The following is a 26,390-nucleotide window of genomic DNA, read 5'->3' on the forward strand; positions in this document are numbered from 1 at the left end:
AAGCGTAGGGGCTAAATGGGAGAATATCCCAAGTTTTTACACGATGCGTTTCAGTGGCCAAGCCATGGACCAAATCAAAATAGAAATAAAAGTAATGGGGCGAATTAAAAAGCAAAACGAGACACATACATAGGAGCAGAAAACGTAGGAGGACCGAAAGGAAAATTTCCCCGTTTCTTAGAAACGCGTGGATCCCCCATGTACGGGTCGGGTCGTGCGGATCAGGGGCCCTATACGGCACCGTTTCAGTGCTGGTGCCTTTGGTGCAAAACGGCACCGTTTTGCACTGTTATTTAATCTAAAATTTCACCTTTTTTTTATCTTTTCTTTTCTTTTGCAAAAAACAAAAAGAGCAGCCCTCTTCTCCCCATTTCTTTCTCTGCTAGGGTTTCAAAACCCTCCCACGCCGCCGTCATCGTGGTTTCTTGAAACCACCGGGGCCTCCACTGTCGACGAGGATCAAGACTACAAGGATCCAGGTGAGTTTTTTTCTTTTATACTTTTATTTGAAAACGGTTTAAAATGAAAACAATGAGATAATAAAAAAAATGAACTAAATGAATAAGAGAAATGAGATTAAAATCAACCTTTTTAACTTTTGTTGTTTTGCTTTTTGATTTTCAATATTTGAATCTAATAATATTTTTTCCTTCTTTGAGAACAGAACCACAATCAAAAGAAGAAATGAGAGAAAAAACAATAAAAAATCATCCCCGTTTACATTGCTTTTTTGTTCGGTTTTCCCCCCTTTACAAACTGATTTTTGTTTCAGTTTTATAACCGATTCCAAAAGAAATCGCTCCCCTTTCTCTGTTGTTTCTGCTTCTTTTCTCTTCTTTTTTCTTTCTTTTGCAGATCTCTGTAGATGCAGGCGATGGGATGGGAGCAGGTGGTGGCAGCAGGCTAGGAGGAGGTGTGCCTAGCATGCGGCGGCCTAGGGTTTCCCTTGGCCAAAAGTTTTGGTTTTTTTTTTGGGGCTGGGGTTAGAATTGGTATTGGCCCATTTGTTATTGGGCTGATTTGGTTTGTAAAATGGACTGTTAATTTTTATTTGTTTATGGGTCCGGGCAAACTTTGGGCTTTACAGCACAATACATGCATTCTTTGTTTTTAACCTGAATCAGATTTGTGAGATATATATTTTGTGAGGTTGATTTATTACAGGAGATTTGGAATTGAATTTATAAAAAGAAATGACTTGGTTTGGATTAATGTAATCCTTTTTGTGAAATTATAGATATTTATTTTTATATTTTTTATTGGATATTTTTATAAAAAGGAAAACGAAAAAGCTTCTTGTAAGCCATTTTCAAATCATCATCTTTTGCCTTCTTGTTAACTTGAAAAATCGTGTAATAATTTGCACCCATCTCTAAGCATAAAATTTATTGTAAAATTTATCTTCATCTAATTTGTTTGCAATTTATTTTGAAAATTGTGTAAATTTTCTAGGTTTTTGATTTTTCCAACTTGAAATATTTACATATATTTTTATAATTTATAATTTCTTTTATATTTAAAAAAATATAATTTTCATATAGTTTCTTTTAAAAAATTTTATTATATTTTTATAAAAAATAGATTATGGCATTCTAAGAGTGTCATGTGTCCTATATTTAATATCGTGAAAAAAAAATAAAAATAAAAGGTGTCAAAGCCCTTGATGGAATGAAAATTTAGGTACCAACTTGGGACAAAAAAATCATAAGTACCAACATGGGAGAAGGTGTCAAATTCAAGGGGCTAAATGCATATTTGAACCTTATAATTATAATTAAATATAAGCACATATAATATTATTTATATAAATATATATAAATAATTATATTTTGTAAGTTTTCATAATATTTACTTTATATTTAAATTATATGTATTCGATGATCAAATTGATAGAATGTGTAAGTATTGAAGACTAAATGTATTATTTATACCAGTTAAAAAAAGTCACTTCATAACTTTCGTTAACCATTTAATAAAGAGTGAGTAAAACAAAAACGATCTAAAACATGAGTGACCAAAATAGAAACGATCTAAAACGATAGTGATTAAATTGAAAATTTTCATAGTTAGGTGACCAAAACAGAAACACACTAATAGTGGGGTGACTAATTCTATAATTTACCCTACTATCTTTTATTATTAGGGTAAACTACACCACAAGTCACCCAACTATCACCTCTTTTTCTTTTTTGGTCACCCAACTATCAATTTTTTTAATTTGATCACCCAACTAATTGAGATTTTTTTTGTCCATTTCTTTAAATCTCTATGGGAGGGTAATGTGGTAGTTAAAAAATTAGTATAATTGTAAATCTAGCCCTTAACTTTTACATCATATATTAATTTAGTTAAAATTTTAAAATAATTAACCTTCAAATTTTACATATACTCTCAATTTGATTCTCAATTTCACCTTCCTCTTATATTTCCCCACGTGCCATTACATCATTACCTCCACCTTTCTCCCCATAAAAACCTTACCTTTCCTCTTTCTATTTCAACCTAATTTATTGTTAAATAGTAGCACATATATTTAAATTGCTTAGGCTTCATCTAACAAATGTTGGATTAAACACAAAATAAATTATAATACCTTAAATTTGAACTTGATTGAAAAAAAAAAATTTGGAGAAAGGTGGAGGAGAAGGCGGAGTTGGAGCCAATGATGATAGTAGCAGGGGAGGAAGTGAAAAAAAAATATAAATGTTGATGATTAAATTGAGATTATTTGTAAATTTTAAAGATTATTTTTTTAAAATAATAACTAAATTAATATAATATATAAAAATTGAGAGTTAAATTTATTATTATATGAATTTTTAACTATAATATCCTCTCATTAGAGATTTAACCTAGTTAACGGGAATTGGCAAAAAAAAAAGAAAATTCTCGATTAATTGGACTACTAAATTAAAAATTTTGAACTAAATTAATAGAATTAATAGTTAAATGAACAAAAAAAATTGGTAGTTGAGAATATAGTTGGGATTCTGGTTTCCTCTCTTCAGAAAAGGAGGAAAAAAAATAAAATTGTAAAACAATATAGAGACAAGTTGACGACTCGCTCCCGCTGCACCGAGTCACCACTCACCACCACCAGCCGTTCATTGGCTCCTTCCTTCTCTTTAAAAGGTTCATTTTCCATCATCACCGAATTCGGATTCTCGAATCACCCGCGACCGGATTCGAATGTACAACTCCAAAATTTTCCTTCTAATCCTGCTCTTCCTAATCAATTCCATCGCCTCTTCCAATGCGGATTCGGGTCAGAAATGCTCCAACACCAGCTCCCTAGTCGGGTTCGAATCGAACTTCACAATGGTCCGACACCAACTCCGTGGCCATCTCAAAATCCTCGATGGCTGCTCTTTCCAGGTCACCGGATTCGACATGTTATCCGGCTCATCCGAAGTCGTTTTCTGGGGCGCCGTCTCCCTCAACTTCTCTGACCTCACCAGCGGGTTCCCCATCTCCGGTCAACGCCTCAATCAAACAGCTTACAAAAACGCATCGTTTTCAGTCCAATTGCTCCCCCACATAACCTGGGACCAGATTAACGTTCTTTCAATCTGGGACATCGCCAGCACCTCGGACTTCGGCCATGTCAGCCTCCCTCAAAACGGGTCAGATTCGGTTTCGAACTCGGTGCATACAGTGTTTGATAATTGTAAGAACTTGTCAGATAATTATAGGGCCCGGTGGAACTTGAATGTGGAGGAAAATTGGATCGAGATCGGGTTAGAAGCGGCGGCGCCGACGACCTATTACATGGCATTTGGGTGGGCGAATCCGAATAGGACGAAGGAACTGATGTCCGAAGCTGATGTTACGGTGGCAAGTTTTACTGAGGAAGGTAGGCCTTTTGTTGATGATTTTTACATTACGGCTTATAGTGAATGTAAGTTGAGTTCTAAAGATCGTACAGCTATAGGTGTTTGCCCTGATGTAGTTTATGAGAACTCGAAAAATGGCATGATGGTGAATAATACTAGGTTGGTTTATGGACATAGGAGAGATGGGGTTTCTTTAATTATGTTTAGGAAACCACTGAATTCGACTGATAAGAAGTATGATTTGCCTGTGTATCCTAATGAGGATATGAGGGTTATTTGGGCATTAGGGTTGATGAAACCACCAAATGAAAATCGGTCTCATTTTTTGCCCCAATTTCATGGGGGTCCAGAGAAGGTTGCATATGGACATTTGGTGCTTAATGTTTCAGAGAAGGTAGATGATTGTTTTGGCCCATTGGATGCTGATGATAATGAGGATCAAGAGTTGATTATTGCTGATACAGGCGTCCCCCTTGTTGTTACAACAGGGGAGGTGTTGCATTATCCAAATCCGCCAAGTCCGTCTAAGGTTTTTATATTAATAATAAGGAAGCACCAGTGTTGAGAGTGGAAAGAGGGGTGCCAGTTAAGTTTTTGGTGCAGGCAGGGCATGATGTTGCATTCTATATTACTTCAGATTCTCTAGGTGGGAATGCTACATTAAGGAATGCAACTGAAACTATTTATTCTGGAGGGCCAGAAGCGGAAGGAGTTGTAGCAAATCCTCACGAATTGATTTGGGTTCCCGATAGGAATACCCCCGATCAAGTGTATTATCAGTCCTTGTACCAGGAGAAGATGGGATGGAAAGTTCAAGTTGTTGATGGTGCCCTGTCTGATATGTATAACAATAGTGTGCTTTTAGATGATCAATAAGTCACTTTCTTTTGGACGTTATCGGAAGATTCAATAACTATTGCTGCCCATGGTGTGAAGAAGAGTGGCTATCTTGCAATAGGTTTCGGTAGTGGGATGGTGAATAGCTATGCATATGTGGGCTGGATTGGCGATACTGGAAAAGGGCATTTAAATACATATTGGATTGATGGAAAGCGTCCCTCAAACATCCATCCAACAAACGAGAATCTGACACATGTCAGGTGCAGGTCAGAGATGGCATCATTACTTTGGAATTCACACGTCTGTTAAAACCATCATGCAATCAAAATGATAAGCCAGAGTGCAAGAACATTGTTGATCCTACAACTCCTCTTAAAGTCATATGGGCAATGGGTTCAAAGTGGACTGATGAACATCTGAGTGAGAAAAACATGCATACGGTCACAAGTCAAAGGCCTGTGCAAGTGCTGCTTATCCGTGGTTCTTCCGAGGCTGAGCAAGGTTTACAACCTGTCTTAGCTGTACATGGGTTTATGATGTTCCTCGCCTGGGGTATTTTGATTCCTGGTGGAATATTGGCTGCTAGATATCTAAAACATGTAAACGGTGATGGATGGTACCAAATTCATATTTACCTACAATATTAGGGATTAGCAATTATCCTACTTGGTGTTCTTTTTGCAGTTGCCGAACTTCGGGGTGTCTATGTCAGCTTGTTACATGTTAAGCTTGGTATTGCTGCCATAGTTTTTGCCTCTGTGCAACCAATGAATGCATATCTCAGACCGGAGAAACCTGCTAATGGGGAGGACTCTTCCACAAAGAGATCAATTTGGGAGTATTTCCATGTAATTATCGGCAGAGGTGCCATTGCCGTAGGAATTGCAGCACTTTTCACTGGAATGAAGCATTTAGGAGAAAGATATAAAGTAGAAAACGTCCACGATCTTAGCTGGGTATTAATAACATGGTTCTTAATTGCTGCATCGACTGTAATTTATCTGGAGTATCATGAAAGACAACAGAGAGATAGATTACAAGGAAGGAGCAACTGGGTTCTCGGCAACGCTGAAGAAGAGGACTGCATTGACGTTTTAAGCCAGAACGATGCTTCTACTCGAAAAGGTTCACAGAGTTCTGGAGTAATTGAAGTACAGTTAGAGCCATTGAACAGATAGATTTATTGATACGGTATATTTTTTTCCTTTTGAATATAAAAAAGCTACATTCTTCACCAGTTTTGAAAGCTTCTTACTAACATGGAGCAGCTTTTTTCTCGGACGGCTTTCCCCTCTGTAAGTAGAGCTATACTCTTGATAATTCTTTTTTCTACCAACATGTATTTTGTATACTTGATACACCTTTACTCTTGATAATTCTTTTTGATACTCTTGATCAATTTATCGTACCTTATTTCTCTTGTTGAAATAGACCTTAATTTTTCTGTTATCTTGAACTCTTAATACATGGAAATATACAGTCAATTTTTTCCCCTTTTTGTTTCACTTTCTTTGTGATAATATTGCTTTTGGTGGGCAAATAAGCTTATGTTAAAGTAGACACTCACCTGGAAGACTAAGCTACGTGTATCCAGTAACTTCTTTAAAGCAAGCTGAGTAGGCTTTGCATGCTTGAGAAACAAGTGCTTCAACAATTTATCTGCAGTTGGCCTCTTGGTTTGATCTTTCACCAACCACATTGCAACCATATCTTTAATCGGCTTCGAGCACTTCGAATATGTCAAACATAATTCAGTCATGAGCCTTTGTTGGCAGATATATCGACAAGGGCGGACGACCATGAGCCAACTCCAACTAAAGATCCCAAACAACCATACATCAGCCTTGAAGTTGTATCTAGTTCCAGGCTCCAAAACTTTGGTTGCCATCTAACAAGGACTCCCTGTACTTGTATTCCGACACCATTGTTGATCGCTGGAATCAAACATGCAAGCTAAAACACCAGAATCTGAGTGCTTCATTTCCTCTTTTTTGTTGGGCAAAAGGTTGCTAGCTTTGCCATTTCAATGGATAACCCCTTGTCAATGAAGAAACTACAAAAGTTAGGGACTTTTTTTTTTTAAATCTAGTAAAAAATATTGTATTATTATTTTTTTTAATTTAATGATTCAATACTTCTTACCAATGTTTTTGGTTTTCTCATAGTAATGAAATAAGCTTTCAATTAAGCAAAATTTATTGGTAATTTATGGGCATTAAGCATAAATCTCCTAACCCCTAAAGATTTTTTTAATTTGAAAATTATCCCTCTGAATTATCAAACCTTCAAATAATAACACTTGAAATCGCCTAGCTTTATTGAACATTTTAGCTTAAATTGCTATTTATTTAATAAAATTTTATTTAAATTTAGTTACAAAAATAGATGAGTATTAATAAATAAGTAATTTTTTAAGTAATAAAAAGATGGATGTATGTTTAAGATCTCTAAGCTCTTCAATGGTATCCTCTGCAGAAAAGACCCTCCTTTTAATCTTGAACCTTTCCGCTGCAGAATGTTTCTCTTCAAAGCTTTCATTCTGTCTACACGTACCAATGTTCTCCTCAAAATCCACAATCCTCTTTACAAAACCTTTTGTCCTTCACCATCAATCATAATCAGAAGAACCCTTAATTACTCTTCCCAGATACCAACCAAAATCCCACTTTCTCCGTTGTTTCGAGACACTGTTTTAACAGTAAAACCCGCCGGAACTGAAACCCAGAGCAAAGGCGAAATCAATGAGTCGGTGAAAGAATTTAGGAATTTCAAAGAAAACCCAAAAGGGAGAAAGAAAGAAACAGAGAAATTAGATGGGAAAAAACCCAAGAAATTCAAGTGTTTGGTTGAGTTTGTTGGGGATGAAAACAAAGAAGAAAAGATGAAAAAGACGATGAAAGTTAGGAGAAAAAGGGAAAAGGTAAGAGCTTTGAAGGGTCTTTCACAGTTATCTGAGACTTTCATCAGGCATTTGTATGCAAAAGGGTATTTTAAGGAGGCTAGTTTTGTGGAAGACAACAAGTTGGATTTTGGTTACTTTGAGAATAGTTATGGCAGGGATTTTATCAAGTTTGCTGCTTACAATTTTGGTAAAGATCATCAAGATATTGCAAAGTAAGAACTTTTGTTTTCTCCTTTTTTTCTTTTTTTCTTTTAATTTGGATTTGACACTGTTTGACAACTGTTAATGTTTTATATTCATGTTGGCTGATTGATGTAGTTCATGTTATATTTGGTTGTTCTTAACATTGTAGGGGAACATGGAGTTTGAGGATTATGGTTATTTTGCAATTTTCAAAGGAATTCATAATAACTAGGTGGATTGATAATATTAGTTTCTTACTTCATTGTTATATACTGTTCATTTTTCCTTAAGTACTAGAGTTCCAGCATGGATATAGGATATATATATATATAGAAAAACATATAAAAAGAATTGAGCTTATCCATATTGTATAGTTATGGTGTATGAGGGTATATAGGAAAACTTAAAAAAGAAATTCAGAAACTAGGGAAACAGGGATAATCATATTTACGTGCATAGATGCATACATATGTGCAAAACTAGTGGTATTCATATACACAAGTGTATAGTCAAGCATGCCTTTTTTCATGTAGTTATATTAGAGTTATTCATTTCGACCGAACCTTGGGTTGAGTGGCAAAAGACTTGATATCAAGTATTTAATTGATACCAATCTTGGGTTCAATCCTCGGACAACCCTAAACCCTCCCCTTTCACAAATAAACTTTAGAGGTATTAAAAAAATTCTCTGCATTCTTCAGTCAAACTGTCGAGATTTAGCCATAGCATGCTGTAAGAATGCAAGGTCTTAGATTCAAGCATTGCAAAGCTGGCAGATATGCACTTGACTTTCACTTAAAATCAATGTTAGTAATTAAGTACATAATAGCAGCATATGTTTGTCAGAGCTATATGATGTTCTACTAAAATTGTGCAAATTTGGTTTCTCTGTGTTTGACAAAAAATCAGGTGTGATAGATTTTCTTTTTTTTTTTTAGTATCAACCAATGATTGTAGCATAATTTTTTACTTGATATGATATGGTCAACTATATGTACACCGATGCAGTTTATGTATTAATATATCATGCTTTTATATATAGCTTATCTCCTTGTCATTGTTTTGGGGAATCATTACTTCAATGACTGTCCTTTTGCTTCTTGTAAATAAAATAACCCTCGATTTTGGTATTTGCAGATGGTTGCCGGGAAGTCACTTGAAAAAAGTGGTGCTCTATGGTTGCGCTTCCCTTGATAAAAATAATGTCTTCGCTGCTAAGAGATTGCGCAAGTTCTTTAAAATTCAAGAAAACACCGTAAGCCATTATTCCAATGTTTACTATACCGAGTACAAATCTTCGTATGTTGTTTGTTTTATTGATTGGTGATCTCTTCAGGTATGCAGTCGATGCATGTTAAAGGATTCATGTGGGTATGCTAATAAGAGTGTATGGGGAATCGGTACCAACAATTTGCTCCTGGTTGATGTAATGAAAGTTATCACTTTGTATGCTTTAGATTTAGTGCCTGCAAAACTCACCGTTCCGGATGAGGTAAAAGATTCAATCAACCAATTGTTGAAGTTGGTTATAAAGTTAAGTCAACCCCCATGCCAAGACTCCTAAAATGTTTCTACAGGTACTTATTGTAAATTCCTCTTACTCGGACTCTGAAGTAAGATATGAGTATGTTTAACTTTTGTAATTTTCCCTATATTTGTAGGATTATATCTCCATATCTGAATATGTGCTGGATAAATACTCAAGGGAAAATGAACGTCAAGAGTCAGAGTGACATAGGTAAATTCAGCTGTAACTATGTCAGTATCATCATTTTGGCTGTTTCCCTTTGATTTGTTTGACTCATAATGTTACAGATTATCGATACGATTGCAAGAAAGACGAGCATAGCTTTTTCTGGTGACATGAAAGTTGTTCTTTACAGAGAAGCACATGTCTAAAGATGAATTTCGAAGCAGAATACCGATGACCGATGTAGGTATGTAATTTACATTCATGAAATGACCCATTTCCTTTGTTGGCTGCTTGCAAAGCTCTTAGTAATCTAGCCACCATATCAGATCATTCATTCAAGCCATTTTAATCGAGTTTTCCTTCCTTCGGTCTGTCAAGCAACGATAGCAGTTCGACTGGTAAACAGTTTGTCACCTGTTAATCAAACCCGAGATTTTTTCGTTTTAAATATATTTATGTTGCTTATACATTGTTGTGATTTTTCTGTGTATGTTATCTAGAAATCAAAATCTAGAAGATGGAATTCAAAAGGTGAAGCACTTGGTTTATCCAATGTAACAAGTTAGAAGAACAGCTTCTTCTTTTTCATTGATTAGTTTATACTTTTGACTTTTGATGGGAACTGTTCAACTGTTTATGATAACTATCGGCAAAGTCAACTTGTAGGATTGTTCCATGGTGACTATGTTAATAGTTTCAATCTTTTGTCTGAAGTTATCACATATTCAATCATGAATATAAAGATATAAATTTTTAAATATGTAAAATACTTCTTGGAATCTTAACCCATTTGAATAAATCAATTTTTTTATATTTATTCGAATTTTTTATAATTGGACGAACAAAATGATAGCAAAATGCAATGAAAGAGCCCTGAATATAAGTGTATTCATAGTTCAGTTAAAATCAAATCAATCAATAAATCGGTTAATTAGTTGTTTGTCGATTTTAGTTTAGTTAGAAGTTGGTTAATGATTTTTTGAAATTTTGATTATCAGCTAATTCAGTTCAAAATCGAGTAATTGAACGAAATAAATAATATATTTTTTATATTAGTAATGCATTTTTTTGAACTATTATTTTTATATTAATCAAAAAAATAATATGCATTATATATAATATAATTTTTTGAACTATTAAAAAAAATGAATATTAACAATGTACTTTTTATATGTTTTATATTTATTTTAATCAAAATATAAATATATAAATTTTGGTTAATTTGGTCGGTTAATTAAATTAATCGAAATATTTTGATTCAATTAATATATTTGAAAAAAATTTTAATTAAATTAACGGTTAAAAATTTTTACATTTCGAATAATTATATTAATAGTAATTCGGTTCGATTAACTGAATCAATAATTTGAACATTCCTACTCGAATCTACATTATTTTTATCTGGAAAATATTTGATAGACTGGAATATTAAAAATATTTTAAAAAAAGAGAGATAATTTTTAGAATTGTTGCGGAATAAAAAAAATAGTCATAAATAAATGCTTAATAATATATTTGGAGTCGTTAAAGAGGGATCTCGCACGTGCTCTGAATCGCGAAACGTGTCGTATTGCAGTCCGGTTCTTATTGGACGGTCATCGATAGGGACGGTTACTGAAGCAACAGCGAAGGCAGTGGCCACGTGGCGAGCTAAAGTCACACGTTGGTCATGCAGAGCAATCAAAGTAAAGCTTAACGTGTTGCTTTGCATTGTTTATCGCGTAAACTTTCTCTTTATTTTCCTTATTTTGTCCCTCATATCGTCCTTTTTATCTCCCTTTTTTAACTTCAATTAGTCCTATTATCTTTATATATTTACACTCCTAATTTTTCAATAAAATTGACAGTATTTAATAATTAAATTATTTTTAAAAAATAAAAATTGCTTTTTACTAAACATAAAGAAAGGTGTTAATTTTGTATTGAACAATTCCTTTTTATTTCTTTTATTTATTTTTGAATTTTTATATTTTAAACAATTTAATTGAGTTGTTATTTACATTATATTTTAATGTTCAAATTAAGAGTTTAACTATTCAATTTTAATTTATCAAATTTTGATTCTTATAAAAATTAAGAAATTAATGTAATCGAGTTAAATTATAAACATAAAATCAATAATTCAATAATTTATAAACAAATAATTGTTAGACATTATCATTTTAATAATTTATATTTAATAAATTAATAAAAATCAATAATTTAAGTCTGTATTTAACATTTAACAACAATTGAACAACTTATCAATTTTGACTATGTTAAATTATAATAATATTATTAAAACAAAAAATATAAATTATAAGTGGCAAATTTGTAAATAGAAAAGAGATCAAGGGGCAAAGATATCCAATCACTGCAGTATTAGCTGACCACCTCGCAAATCAGTGTTAATTGAGAAGCACTAATTTCATTTCAAGCCTTCAAACTCAATTCATCGTTTTCATTTTTCTTTCTTCCCGGGTTTTCCAACTCTTTGCAAAACCCAAAACCATATTTCCCGGTCGATTTCTGCTCCGGTACAGCCATTCATCCGCCAATCCAGATCCATCTTTAACTAGATCTCATCAACACGCCTTTTACCCGTTCCCACCCGTTCATCCGCCATAAAATCACTGCCGTCTAATATCTCTCCACTCAACGGTCTAAAAGTTGGAAACTGGAAAATTCTTTCTCCGATCACAGTTGAAACGGCGCCGTTGCAGCTTAAATTCCTTAGCTTTACCTCATCTTCGTTTTTTTTCCCTACCCATTTTCTTTCATTTTGCTTTTCATTGCCTTTACTCAAATTCTATTCTTTTTAACCAAACAATTAATTTTTCTATAAATTCAAGAAATCTAGTATTGGTTTGTTTTTCTTCGATTGGAAATGACGTCGGGGACGAGGATGCCGACATGGAAAGAGAGAGAGAACAACAAGCGGAGAGAACGGCGAAGGAGAGCTATTGCTGCGAAGATCTTCGCTGGACTTCGGATGTACGGTAACTACAAGCTTCCAAAACACTGCGATAACAATGAAGTTCTCAAAGCTCTTTGTAATGAGGCTGGTTGGACTGTTGAACCCGATGGCACTACTTATCGTAAGGTAATTACTATTCTCACCTTAACCTTAACCTTTTCTTTTTTTTTTTCTTTTCGTTGATTCTGAGTAAAAAATAATGAAAATGATGGAGATGGAAGTGTTAATTCTTTGTTTGATAAAGAAAGTTCACTTAAGTCTTGCATTTAGAGTTGCTTTCATTTCATGTTCAATTTTATTTTTTCTAAAAGATCCGAAGCAACTGGAAAATTGATTTTCATTTCTGTTTTCTAAATTGTGCCGCCTTTTGCGGTGCATGTTAGTCTTCGGAAGTGTCCCCGTTGATCTAGTATACGCCGATTCCGGCTAGCGAATTTTGAAAACCGACCAACAACAAGATCTCGTGCTAACATGCACAGCTCGTACCTGCGCACGTTAGCAGCGTCAGTTCGTGTTTTAGATTCCTTTCACTGCTTTTAATTTGTATTACCCTTATTCTCTGAGGTAATAGAGTATGTGTTTTTGTACGTTAGATCTGAACCATCTGATCATGTGTCATTTAGTCTTCATCAATCGTACGTTTGATCGGGTCAGCCCTCTTTTTAATTATTATTATCATGTTTTTTTGCTCCTCACTTTATCCAACGCGTTAGCCGTGAAGCACCAAAGAAAGATTCCATTTTTAATGTCTGCAAAATTAGATTAAGAATGACATATCTTTGGAATTTAAACTGAAGAATTATTGAATGTTGGTGTAATTTTCCTGTTTAGTTGATGATATGTTAATCTGTGTTATATGATTTTTTTTTAAATAATTGTTTCGGCATTTCATATACCCGTATTTGGTATTCATTTTAAGCTCGGAACATTCGTGTTAATCGAACACTAGTGCGAATAGGCATAGATCTTTAGAAGAAGACCCAACTACCTTTTCAAAAGGATGATTTATGTGGAAGCTTTGGCATCATCTAATTTTTATAATGAGGTCTGATTTTTTTAAATTGCTAGGTAACCATGTCCTTTTTCAAGATTTTGCATAGCTTCCCACTTTAGCGACAACTTCAATCTTTAGTAGTTCATGATGTTTTTTTTTCATTTTATTTTTGGTATTTCTTTTCATTTTCTAGGACTAGAGTTCAATTATTAGAGTTGTAGGGGTAACTTTGAGTCACTAGAAAGGTCATTTTCACCTTTTTTTTGGTTGTTCATTTATGATTCAAGATAACAAAATTGACTGGACTGTTAACATATTACATCCATTAATGGTTTTATGGGTCAATTTAGTGGATCTGTAGCAACAGTAGGTAGATTTTAGGTTGTTTTTTATGATAAAGTTTACAGTGTGTTTCTGGTTGAAATTAGTTGCTATCTTTTTACTATGAATTATCAAATTTTCATTGAGATCAGATCTTGACTTGAACCATATTATGACCAGAGGGAAAGGGAAAAGATATATAGGCACTCACGTGCTTTGCTACAGTTTTACACGTGATTTAGCTGGTAAGGTGGTCCAGCCACCTTTTTCCTTTTTTGGTATTGATTGATTATATTTATTTATATTACTTGAACTCATTATTTTTCCTGAATAATTGTGTTTAAAACCTATGTTCTATGGATATTCAGAAATAGAAACACGAGTACAACCCTCTAAATATATGAAAAATTCAGGAAAAAATTTTGAATGTATGCATATAGGGCACATATCTGTATCTCACATGCACCCTTAAATCCAAGTAACATAGGTATTTATTGCCACCTCTTAGCCAATTTATTACCACTTCTTAGGTTTTAGCTTCTTTTAATGTTTCTAGCTTGATTACTCAACTAAGCAAAGGCTATATATATAGTTAACAAGTGTGGCCTACTAATGAAGTTTGAATCAGGGGGGTGATTTTTGGGACTGCAGTTTAAAGGGAGAAATTTAGGTCATTATCATGGTGGTTTTGGGGGAGATTGTGAGTCTGATATGTGAAGAGATGGAATAACAATACGTTATATGGTGCTGTATTAAGCTGAATTCAACTAAAGATATCCATTATTGAAATGATTTAAGATGTCAGATTATTGAGATTATAAAGAAAAATGAAGGGGGTTGAATAACGATGCCCTAGTTTGTTGGAATAAATGACATTCGTCAGAACAGAAATTGTGTTCTTTATCAATTGCTGGAATGAGTTATTGGAGCTGCTATTTATTTAAATAACTTATTTCCATAATTGAGCATACTAGGCTTGCAGTAATGGTGTTTGATCTGTTGCATCTGCATTTTATGGCACTGATAACTATCTAATTTCCACAGGGTTGTAAGCCTTTGGAGCGCATGGATATAGTAGGTGGATCAGCAACAGCGAGCCCCAGTTCATCTTACCACCCAAGCCCCATGTCATCGTCCTTTCCAAGTCCAGCTTCCTCTTCGTATGTGGTTAATTCCAACGGTGATGGGAGTTCTCTTATCCCATGGCTCAAAAACCTCTCATCTGCTTCCTCATCACCGATGTCTTCAAAGCTTCCTCATATCTACATTCATAGTGGTTCCATCAGTGCTCCTGTCACCCCTCCATTGAGCTCACCAACTGCGCGCACTCCACGAACCAATACTGATTGGGAGGACCTGACTGCCCGTCCAGGTTGGAGTGCACAACAACACTCTTTCCTGCCCTCTTCAACTCCACCTAGCCCTGGTCGTCAGATAGTTCCTGACCCAGAGTGGTTTGCTGGGCTCCGTATCCCTCTCAGTGGGCCAACTTCTCCCACATTCAGCCTTGTCTCCTCAAATCCCTTTGGATTCAAAGAGGAAGTTTTAGCTGGTGGAGGATCCCGTATGTGGACTCCAGGGCAAAGCGGAACATGCTCTCCTGCAATAGCTGCAGGATCAGATCATACAGCTGATGTTCCAATGTCTGAAGTTATATCAGACGAGTTCGCATTTGGAAGCAATGCAACAGGACTCGTGAAACCGTGGGAAGGAGAGAGGATTCATGAAGATTGCGGATCGGATGACCTAGAACTCACTCTTGGCAGTTCCAGGATTAGGTGAGTTTTTAAGCTTATTGAGTAGATAGATGGCCAACATTGACTCCTTTTTTTTTTTCCCTTCCTGTTTTTACTTTGTGTTACAATACCTTGCATATAAAGCAATCTGTATCAACTTTGATTCCATATTTTACTCTCTGAAAAAAGGGAACAAAAGGGATCAGGGTGAGCATGAATCTTATTATTAGTCTTTATTTAATTTTATAATTTTTTTTCTCTAAAATATGTAGTCAGTTTTTCAATGGTGATTTCTTAGCATCTTGTTCAGCCCTTCCCTCTCTTTGTTTAAATCTTAATTTTTGGAGTGTGGAACATAAATATTATAGAAAAAAAATTAGGATAAATGATGACTGTATGATTGATGTCTTTGTCTTGAGTTGCTTTTGCCATTGGAAGACATGCCACAGTGACTAGTCAATTGTACTGTTTCTCCCAATGGCCAGCAAACCTTTTATGAAAATTAGGATATGTTGGACTTTTACCATTGCCCTTTATGAAAACTTAGACATGATCATGTTGGCATGCTTTATTGTCAAGTCCATGTCTTTCCATTTTCATTATTTTCAATCTTTCTTTATTAATACGAATACATGAACTGTCAATTAATTTTCAGAAAGATGCACTTTGCTTTGTCTTTTAATGAAACAAAAAGTTGAAGAAGACTGGCTTTCTTTTAATCATCTTTTGACCAAAAATAGTGAAATTTTGAACTCGTGATATACAAATAATACATGTTTTATTTAGGGTTTAGATTATTTTACATATTTAATAATTTATTATATATTTAAACAAATTGATTCCGGAAAAGAAAAAAATAAATCTAATCAAGGGTATGATGTTGACACGCAGTTCTATCCAAATCATTGGGGAACATGGTCCCCATTTCCCCCCTTTTCAATCAGCAATTTACAGTCAAAGCAATTAATTCAATGGAAAATGTGGCAAAAATCTCTTACCTGTTGTGGGTATCGGCTCTTTGGAAAAAAAATTTTGAAGTGTCGTTTCGGATCATTGATTTGGTCCCTTAACAATGAAAGATATTGTCCTTATGTTGTGAGCTACTATCTTGAGGGTTTGGTTCATAGAATCGGGAGCGTCTTAGTTGTACATTAACGTATGCCCACATATTAAGAGGCGACATGAGTGTTTCATTTTTGATGGGATTTAAACCTCTGTATTTCATAGGTTAGGGTTTGAATTTCACCAAGAGTAAAGCACTCACGCCACCTCTTAGTGGGTGGTCATACGTTCACGTACAATTGAGGCATTAGCTCTGTGAATTAGGCTCTCAAGGCAGCACTCAAGCTATGTTGGCTCTCAATAGAGCACGGAAATCTTTCCTTGAAGGACAATTCATTTTATTGTTGAGGGATCAGATTGATGTCTCTAAAGATAACGCTTTGAAAACTTCTACTAGAGGAGTCTATCTTTCCTCACCAATCATAAATTACAAATAAGGCATTTGAAATCTACATAAAGATATAATCCATTAAAAATTATAATGGGAAGAATATGATAAGAGCACGTCAGCCTAAATCTTCCTTAAATGATCAAGGTTTTAAGGCTATCATTAAAATTTATAAACAAAACTTTGATATCAGGTTTCTCCAACAAACCAGCAAGACACCAAATTGTTTGATATTCAACGACAATGGGAATCATTTATGTGCTACAGATAATTTGCTATTTTAAAAAAATGAAAAATGTTATTTGGGCCCTTTTGCACTTCCTGGTCCTGATCCTGGTAACTTTCATGAGCCTAACTTTTCTTTGTTTGGGAGACTACATTTCCATTGCAAACTCAGTCACTACACCAGGAATGCATCTCATCAGGGAAATAAACCAGATAAATTCCGGCTTGTTCGGTATTAGATGGTTATGTAGACGAAGAATATTTTTATCAATTACGAAGCTTCACGTGTCAAGCAGAAATTATCATGGACAAAGCCGAAGCTACTATGGATTACTGGACAAAATTACCATCTGGATGAGCGAGTTATTACCATCTGGATTCAAATGCATTACCAATTACAATGCTTATGGGTAGACAGAATTCAAACGCTTTAGCAAAGAGACAAATTTCATACCAAGAGCTTCGTCAAGCCACTAATGGATTTTGGGTAAAGCAATTTACTTGGTGCGGGGTGTTCTGGGTCGGTTTATCAAGGTACTCTTTCAGAGGGATTGAATGTTGCCATTAAGGTTTTCAATTTAGAGTTAGAAGGAGCATTAAGAGCTTCGAGGTCGAGTGTGAGGTTTTGCGCAGCATAGCCACCCAAATCTAGTGAAAATCATCAGTAGTTGTTGTAACCTTGATTTTAAGGCCTTGGTACTTGAGTTCATGCCTGATGGAAGTCTCGAGGAATGGTTGTATTCTCACAACTATTTTCTCGTTATCTTACAAAGGTTGATCACAATGATCGACCCCGCATCTGCACTAGAATACCTTCATCATAGCCAGACAATTCCAATAGCTCATTGCGATTTGAAGCCTAGTAAAATGTTGCGTTAGATGAAGATATGGTTGCACGTTTGGGTGATTTTGGCCTTGCAAAATTATTAGGTCAAGAGGACTCAAATCATACAAATCATAACACTAGTAACAATTGGTTATATGGCACCAAGTAAGTTTTACTGAGGTCGGGCCGAGTTCAAATTGGGCCTTAATAAAATTTTAGGTCTGATTGTTAAACTTGAGCCCGACTTGAAAAATGGATTTAAATTTTTGTCTAAGTCTAATCTGGATAAAAATACTAAAATCCTAGTTCAGACCAGTTCGTATTAATTTTTTTAAAATTTATTTTTTATATAAAAATTTAAAAATATAATACACCAAATACACTAAAAATATTAAAATAAATATTTCTTAACAAATTAAAAATAAATTTAAAAAATATTTATACTTAAATAACACTAAGATAAGTGTAATTTAATAAGCACATGCTTCTAAAATAGTAACAAAATTAACAATAAAACAAGTGTTATATAAATTCAAACATTAACAATAAAATAGTAGCAACATAATAATGAAATGATAGCAAAACAGTTGCAAAAAGTAAGAAAACAACATCAAAACATGGAAAAACAACAAAAAAAAAGGATCTTTTTAATTGAAAATTAATGTCGGGTCGGGCCAAAAAATCTTACTTAAGCTCGGTCCATTTTTTAAACAAGCTTTGTATTTTTACCTAAACACATTTTTCGAACTTATATTTTTATCCAAACTCATCCAATTTTCAGCCAAATCTTCAAGCCAAACTATAGACAACTCTAGGCTCAAGTAAAATGTGCTCACAGTAAGTGGTGGATATTAATTCGTGCTCAACATAAATGATTAATTTTGAATATATAGAGAAAAAAATGTAATTTAACTCATTATGCAGTAACTATTTTTATACATTACTTTTTGGAAATTATTTGAAGTATTAATGAATGTTTAGTGATACAAGATATTACCATTAATATATTGAATTAATGATGCTAATTTTATATATAAAAGGAATAATATATTTTACCATTTGAACAAATATCTGCCACCTTGTAATTTCATCTTATTGCTGCATTTTCTGCTAGACCCAGATTTGTTTCTTTGTCAGCTTAATTTTCCCTTTTTTCCTTCAAAATCCTTCAGTCATAAACATTGGTTTTTAACTTCAAAACCCATCAAACCAATAGTTTCTTTCTCCTATCAGCTACCATCCATGGCTTCTTTTTTCTTCCTTTTGCTCTTCTTTCTTCTCCAATTATTTCTCTACCCTCTTTTTAGCCAAGCCAATCTCCATCAATCCAAAACCTTCCTCAAATCAACCCTTTTCTCCCAACCATCATCAACCAATGATACCATTCCACCAACTCTGTTTTTTGAAGTCACCAAACCCATCAATGTTCCCAACACAAAGCCATGTTCCCTCACTGTTTTAGAACATGACTTTGGCTACACCTATGGTAAGCCTCCTGTTTTTGCAAACTACATCTTCCCATCTAATTGCCCATTTCAAGAATTTTCCAAGATCGTACTAGAATGGAATGCAACATGCAAAGGAAGGCAATTTGATCGGATCTTTGTAGTTTGGTTATCAGGAGTGGAGCTTCTAAGGAGCTGCACAGCTGAGCCTAAAGCTACTGGGATTGTTTGGAGTGTCCAAAAGGATGTAACACAATATTCCTCACTGCTTTTGATGAACAAGACTCAAACTTTTGCTGTTTATATGGGAAATCTTGTTGACCAAACTTATACTGGTGTTTACCATGTCAATGTATCTCTTTATTTTTACCTTGCAGTAGAAAAAGTAAATTTAGGGTCTGGGATTGGTTCTAAGGCTGATTTAATCATACCCTTTTCCAAGGATTTGCTATTGAATGATGGATTGTGGTCTAAGATAGAGAATTCTACTGATATTAAAGTGAAGGAATTTGAAATTCCTCAGAATGTTTATCAGGCTGTGTTAGAGGTCTATGTGTCTTTTCATGAGAATGACGAGTTTGTTGTTCCAATAGGGTCGGAAGCGTGTAAATTATTGTACTAAAAAATCACACAAAGTTCAATTCCCAGGGAAGAGAGGTGGATCACATGGATCTCTTAAATACCAAGTCTTTCCTTAGACAGAATATCCCTTCTATAGTAATTTAATAGCACAATTAAATACTACTATTATACCCTCAAATATTGAAAGAAAAATAGGACAAGAAAGAACACAAGAGATTTAACGAGGTTCGGTAAATTATACCTACGTCCTCGGGCACTAACACCAGATGATAACTTTACTATCTCCAAAGTATTACAAACAAATAGAATTCCTTAAGAATTCTCAAATGGGAGAAGAGAGAAAACTAAGAGAGAAAGATTGGTTGGGATGAATTGAAATGAGAAATGAGAAGGCCTATTTATAGTTGAGGTTCAAGGACCAAACAATAAATAGCCCATTATCTCAAGGACCAAAAAAAATTATCCCATGCCACTTTTTCAAAGTCAACTTTAGGGTGCTAAACTTGCACCACTTTGTATTGTTTGCCATTAATGTTGTCTCCCATTAATGTTAACAATCTCCACCTTGAAGATTTGATTAGGATAATCACATCTTCACACACTTCCTTCAACTCCCCAAATTCGATAAAGCTATCTTTTGTAGTGCCTACAAATGCACTCTCGAGCGCCATACACCTGAAGGTGCTCAAATTCTCAGGATGTTAATCAAGTTCAAACAATGATTAAACTTGATTGTTGTTGCCACCTTGGTCATCATATCTGCGGGATTATCTGCTATCGGAATCTTCTGAAGTAGAATTTTTCCTTTTTTAAAGACTTCCCGCACAAAGTGATATCTTACGTTGATATGCTTGGTTCTTGAATGATAGACTTGATTTTTCGCTAAATGAATAGCGCTCTGACTGTCACAATATAAACTTATGTGACTTTGAACAACTCCTAAGTCTTTCAACAATCCATTAAGCCAAATAGCCTCCTTAACAGCTTCTGTAACTGTCATATATTCTGCCTCTATAGTAGACACAGCTACTGTAGACTGTAAGGTAGACTTCCAACTCACTGGGGCTTTCGCAAGAGTAAACAGATACCCCGTAGTTGAACGACGTTTATCTAAATCACCAGCAAAGTCAGAATCAACATATCCAACTACAAACTGACCAAGTGCTTCATCCTGTTCAAAAATTAAACCAACATCTACGGTTTTTCGAAGATACCGTAGAATCCATTTCACAGCTTGCCAATGTCCTTTTCCAGGATCATGCATATACCTGCTCACAACTCCAACAGCTTGTGAAATGTCAGGCCTCGTACACACCATCGCATACATCAAACTCCCAACTGCATTAGCATATGGGACTTTCGCCATATATTCTCTTTCATCTTCAGTCTTCGGAGATAATTGAGCATTAAGTTTTAAATGAGAAGCAAGTGGGGTACTTACATGTTTTGTGTTTTCATTTACACCAAAACATTGTAATACCTTTTTCAGATATTGTTTCTGATTTAAACAGAGCTTGCCTCTCGGTCTATCTCTACTTATCTCCATGCCGAGAATCTTCTTGGCCTCACCTAGATCTTTCATCTCGAACTCTTGATTCAACTGAGCCTTCAGCTTATCTATTTCATTTTGGCTCTCCGAAGCTATTAACATATCATCAACATACAAGAGTAGATAAATGAAAGATCCGTCATGCAGCTTCTGCAAATATACACAATTGTCATATTTGCTTCTTGTGTACTTCTGCCTACTCATAAAGCTATCAAATCGCTTGTACCACTGCCTCGGGGATTGCTTCAATCCATATAGCGATTTGTTCAGCTTACAAACCCAATTTCTACCACCAGCATCTATGTATCCTTCGGGCTGAGTCATATAGATCTCCTCTTCTAACTCACCATGCAAGAAAGCCGTCTTAACATCAAGTTGAGCTAGCTCCAAATTCAACTGTGCTACCAAGGCCAACAAAATTCTAATGGAGGAATGCTTCACAACAGGGGAAAATACATCATTGTAGTCAATTCCTTCCTTCTGAGCGTAGCCTTTAGCTACCAATCTTGCCTTGTAGCGAATATCCTTCTTGCTAGGAGATCCATCTTTCTTTGCGAATACCCACTTGCATCCGATTGCCCTTTTATCTTTCGGTAATTGCGCCAACTCCCAAGTATTGTTCTTCCGGAGAGACTGCATTTCTTCATCCATGGCGCTTTTCCATTTATCACTTTCTAAGCTTTGCATTGCTTCTTGATAAGTGATAGGAATATCATCAACAACGGGAAGGGCGTAGGCCACCATATCAGTAAATCGAGCAGGTTTACGAATTTCTCTCCGTGGCCTTGCAACTACAACTGGTTCTGGTGTACTTAGTGGTTCTTGGGTCAGAACCTCTTCAACCTCTAATTCCTCCATTGTGGCTGGAGAATTAGACTTATTAACTGGGCAAATCCCCATCTGCTCAAACTCCACCTGTTTTGGAGTACACTCCACCTGCTGTGGAGTATTGCTCGTCTGAATATCTTTATCTGCTACCTTTTTCAATGTGGCAGATTCATCAAAGGTAACATCTCTGCTACAGATCATTTTCTTTGTGCTTAAACACCAAAGACGAAATCCCTTCACTCCAGAAGTGATTCCTATAAAGAGAGTTTTCTTTGCCCTCGGATCTAACTTTGACTCCTTCACATGGTAATATGAAGTGGTTCCAAACACATGTAAGGAATCATAATCTGTAGCTGGTTTTCCAGACCATACCTCCATAGGAGTTTTTCTTTCTAATGCAGATGATGGCAAACGATTAATAAAATGGCCAGCGTATGTCACAGCCTCAGCCCAAAATTGCTTGCCCAACCCAGCATTGGACAACATACATCGAACTTTCTCAAGCAATGTTCGATTCATACGCTCTGCCAATCCATTCTGCTGTGGTGTATCCCTAACTGTGAAGTGTCGAACAATACCATACTCTTGGCACACATCGAAGAACGGGTCACTTTTATATTCCCCTCCATTGTCCGTCCTAAGCCGCTTGATTTTCTTGCCAGTCTGGTTTTCGATCATAGTTTTCCATTTAAGAAAAACTCTAAGCACTTCATCCTTAGTTCTCATGGTATACACCCAAACTCTTCTGGAAAAGTCATCAACAAAAGTAACAAAGTAGTGTTTTCCTCCCAATGAAGGTGTCTTGGAAGGCCCCCACACATCTGAGTGAACATATTCCAAAATACCTTTTGTATTATGGATAGCAGTACCGAATTTCACTCTCTTTTGCTTTCCCAGAATACAATGCTCGCAAAATTTTAATTTGCAAGCCTTTGCACCTTTCAACAATCCTTGCTTTGCCAGAATTTGCAAGGATTTTTCGCTGGCATGTCCCAACTTCATATGCCACAACTGCATTGAGTCCAAGTCTTTGTTACCGGAAGCTGCAGCGACTGCTCCAATAACTGTACTACCTTGGTAGTAATACAAGTTATTTTTCTTGATGCCCTTCAATATCACAAGTGCGCCAGATGTCACTTTCAAAACCCTATCTCTCATAGTAACAACTGAACCATTAGATTCCAAGGCTCCCAATGAGATGAGATTTTTCTTCAAACTGGGCACGTACCGAACATCAGTCAGAACTCTGGTTGATCCATCTTTATTCTTTAATTGGATTGAACCTATCCCAACAGTTTTACAGGCATTGTCATTGCCCATATAAACAACTCCTCCATTTAGTTCTACTAAATCAGAGAACCACTCCCGGTTAGGGGACATATGATAGGTACAACCCGAATCCAATATCCACTCATCTGAATGGAACGACGATGATAATGCAACCAGTGATAGTTCAGAGTCACTAGTATCATGCTTAGCAACACAAGCATCTACAGCAGCTTTTCCCTTATTCTTCAGCTTTGGACAAATTTTTCTTCCAGTGGCCTTTCTCATGACAAAAAGCACATTCATCTTTCCCGAGTCTGGACTTTGACTTTGATCTCCCCTTTTGAGTTTTCTTCCGAGTGTATGAACGACCTCGGACTACTAAAGCTTCTGTATCTCTGATTGAGTTTTTCTGTTTGTCCTTCTTTCTCTGTTCATAACTGTATAAGGCCGCACAGACTTCGCTCAGAGATATATCACTCCTGCCATGAAGTAGAGTAGTTTCTAGGAACTCAAACTCCTCAGGAAGTGACCCCAACAGCATCAAAGCCAAATCTTCATCTTTGAATGTCTCATCCATATTCAGCAAATCAGTGACTAACTGATTAAATTTGGTGATGTGATCATTCATTGTGGTACTTGGGACGTATGTGAAGCGAAACAGTCTTTTCTTCAAGTGGAGCTTATTTTGACTGTTTTTCTTCAAAAAATTTTCTTCAAGTGCCACCCACAACTTATTTGCAGAAGTCTCCTATGAAAAAGCATACCTCTGCTCTCGAGAAAGGCATGATCGAATTGTGCCACATGCCAACCGATTGATCGCCTTCCAATCTTTCTCCTGTACATCATCTGGTTTCTCTTCATCAATGGCAATGTCTAGACCCTGCTGAAAAAGGGCATCTAGAACCTCACTTTGCCACATACCAAAATGGCCCGTGCCATCAAAGATCTTCACGGCCAATCTTGCATTTGCAATTGTCGGTCTTGTCCACATGGACGATGTTGAAGCTCCTACACCGACCGTTTTCTCCATAATCTTTCAATATACCTAAGGAAATCTTTTCTGATGTGGAAGATCAGTTCAAACTGCAACCACAGAGCATACTACGATTAACCTTCGGCTCTTGATACCACTTGTTGTTCCAATAGGGTCGGAAGCGTGTAAATTATTGTACTAAAAAATCACACAAAGTTTAATTCCCAGGGAAGAGAGGTGGATCACATGGATCTCTTAAATACCAAGTCTTTCCTTAGACAGAATATCCCTTCTATAGTAATTTAATAGCACAATTAAATACTACTATTATACCCTCAAATATTGAAAGAAAAATAGGACAAAAAAGAACACAAGAGATTTAACGAGGTTCGGTAAATTATACCTACGTCCTTGGGCACTAACACCAGATGATAACTTTACTATCTCCAAAGTATTACAAACAAATAGAATTCCTTAAGAATTCTCAAATGGGAGAAGAGAGAAAACTAAGAGAGAAAGATTGGTTGGGATAAATTGAAATGAGAAATGAGAAGGCCTATTTATAGTTGAGGTTCAAGGACCAAACAATAAATAGCCCATTATCTCAAGGACCAAAAAAAAAATTATCCCATGCCACTTTTTCAAAGTCAATTTTAGGGTGCTAAACTTGCACCACTTTGTATTGTTTGCCATTAATGTTGTCTCCCATTAATGTTAACAGAGTTTTGGTATGGAAATCCTCCAAGTGAGTATATTATTGCTAATAATCTTACAAATTTGCTTGGAAATGGGCCATTTTGGGAAGTTTTGGTTACTTTGGAGTTTGGATGGTGAACTTGTTGGTGCTATTTGGCTTTTTACTGTGGTTTACACAGGTGGAGTTATTCCTCAGTTGTGGAGACCCATTAGTGCCATTGGTTCATTTGATCTCCCTACTTATGACATTGAAATTACCCCATTTTTGGGGAAATTATTAGATGGGAAATCCCACAAATTAAGTTTTAGTGTCACAAATGCCTTGAATGTGTGGTATATTGATGCGAATTTGCACCTATGGTTAGATTGTAAGAGCTCAAAGACTAAAGGGAAGCTTTTGCACCATAGCATTGCTCTTTTAAATGTTTCTTCTGTGATAGATGTTGAGGGTTTAAATGGAGCATATGTTACAAAAGCAACCAGGTCCATATCCTCAACTGGTTGGATCAAATCAAGTTATGGGACAATCACAACAAAATCAACCCAAGATTTAAGTTATAGAAACTCCATGGTGATTGCCAAGGATGGAAATCTGCAGATTGTGAACCAGAAGATCCATTTTGATGACAGGGTTCATTCAAAGATGCCAGGCTTCAATCTAAAACCAAAGAAATCATTGAAGAGGTTTGTTTTCAACATATACTCTGACTATATCAATCAAGGAAATGGAACTTCATTGACTGTATCTAATTTCACATTAGGGTTCAATGAAAAGAAGTTTAAAGATAAAGTGAGGAATTTGCAGAAAGGAAATGGGTTCATGGTTGTGAAGGATAACTTGGTTGTCAATGGAGTTGGAAATACCCAACAAATATACAAATATGATGGCTTTAAATCTTGCTATTATAGGAATGTAAGCAACTCAAATTACACCATTCTTTATGATGAAATTGGATATACTTGCAGTAGAAGAGCAAAACATCATTTGGATTATAGTCCTTAATTTGCATCTTATGTAATTTATTAATGGAAATTAGTCATTTGACTACTTTGATTCTTGAGTTGCAATATTAGAAGGATGTATTAGTT

At 35.4% G+C, this 26,390-nt stretch overlaps 2 protein-coding genes, 1 long non-coding RNA gene, 1 other non-coding gene and 1 pseudogene across 4 annotated transcripts; all 5 read left to right on the plus strand.

The window, feature by feature from the left end:
- Nucleotides 1–81: 81 nt before the first annotated feature.
- LOC121209425 (uncharacterized) lies at nucleotides 82–1,212 on the plus strand. The gene is made up of 2 exons (XR_005904563.1): nucleotides 82–479; nucleotides 856–1,212. It is a non-coding gene; the product is annotated as an uncharacterized lncRNA (long non-coding RNA).
- A 1,773-nt stretch (nucleotides 1,213–2,985) lies between these two features.
- Nucleotides 2,986–10,264, plus strand: LOC107886625 (cytochrome b561, DM13 and DOMON domain-containing protein At5g54830). The gene is made up of 5 exons (XR_005904564.1): nucleotides 2,986–7,787; nucleotides 8,896–9,013; nucleotides 9,095–9,335; nucleotides 9,420–9,496; nucleotides 9,574–10,264. It is a non-coding gene; the product is annotated as a cytochrome b561, DM13 and DOMON domain-containing protein At5g54830 (transcript).
- Nucleotides 7,108–9,491, plus strand: LOC121203197 (uncharacterized). The gene is made up of 4 exons (XM_041082185.1): nucleotides 7,108–7,787; nucleotides 8,896–9,013; nucleotides 9,095–9,250; nucleotides 9,420–9,491. Exons 1-4 carry the CDS (start codon nucleotides 7,108–7,110, stop codon nucleotides 9,489–9,491), a joined length of 1,026 nt encoding a protein of 341 aa, XP_040938119.1.
- A 1,578-nt stretch (nucleotides 10,265–11,842) lies between the features above and the next one.
- Nucleotides 11,843–15,694, plus strand: LOC107886665 (BES1/BZR1 homolog protein 4). The gene is made up of 2 exons (XM_041080066.1): nucleotides 11,843–12,533; nucleotides 14,767–15,694. Exons 1-2 carry the CDS (start codon nucleotides 12,318–12,320, stop codon nucleotides 15,502–15,504), a joined length of 954 nt encoding a protein of 317 aa, XP_040936000.1. The 5' UTR covers nucleotides 11,843–12,317; the 3' UTR covers nucleotides 15,505–15,694.
- Nucleotides 15,695–19,201: 3,507 nt separating this feature from the next.
- Nucleotides 19,202–26,304, plus strand: LOC107955466 (peptide-N4-(N-acetyl-beta-glucosaminyl)asparagine amidase A-like; annotated as a pseudogene).
- The last annotated feature ends 86 nt before the right edge of the window (nucleotides 26,305–26,390 follow it).

The sequence above is a fragment of the Gossypium hirsutum genome, chromosome A11 (assembly GCF_007990345.1).
Source record: "Gossypium hirsutum isolate 1008001.06 chromosome A11, Gossypium_hirsutum_v2.1, whole genome shotgun sequence".
NCBI lineage: Eukaryota > Viridiplantae > Streptophyta > Magnoliopsida > Malvales > Malvaceae > Gossypium > Gossypium hirsutum.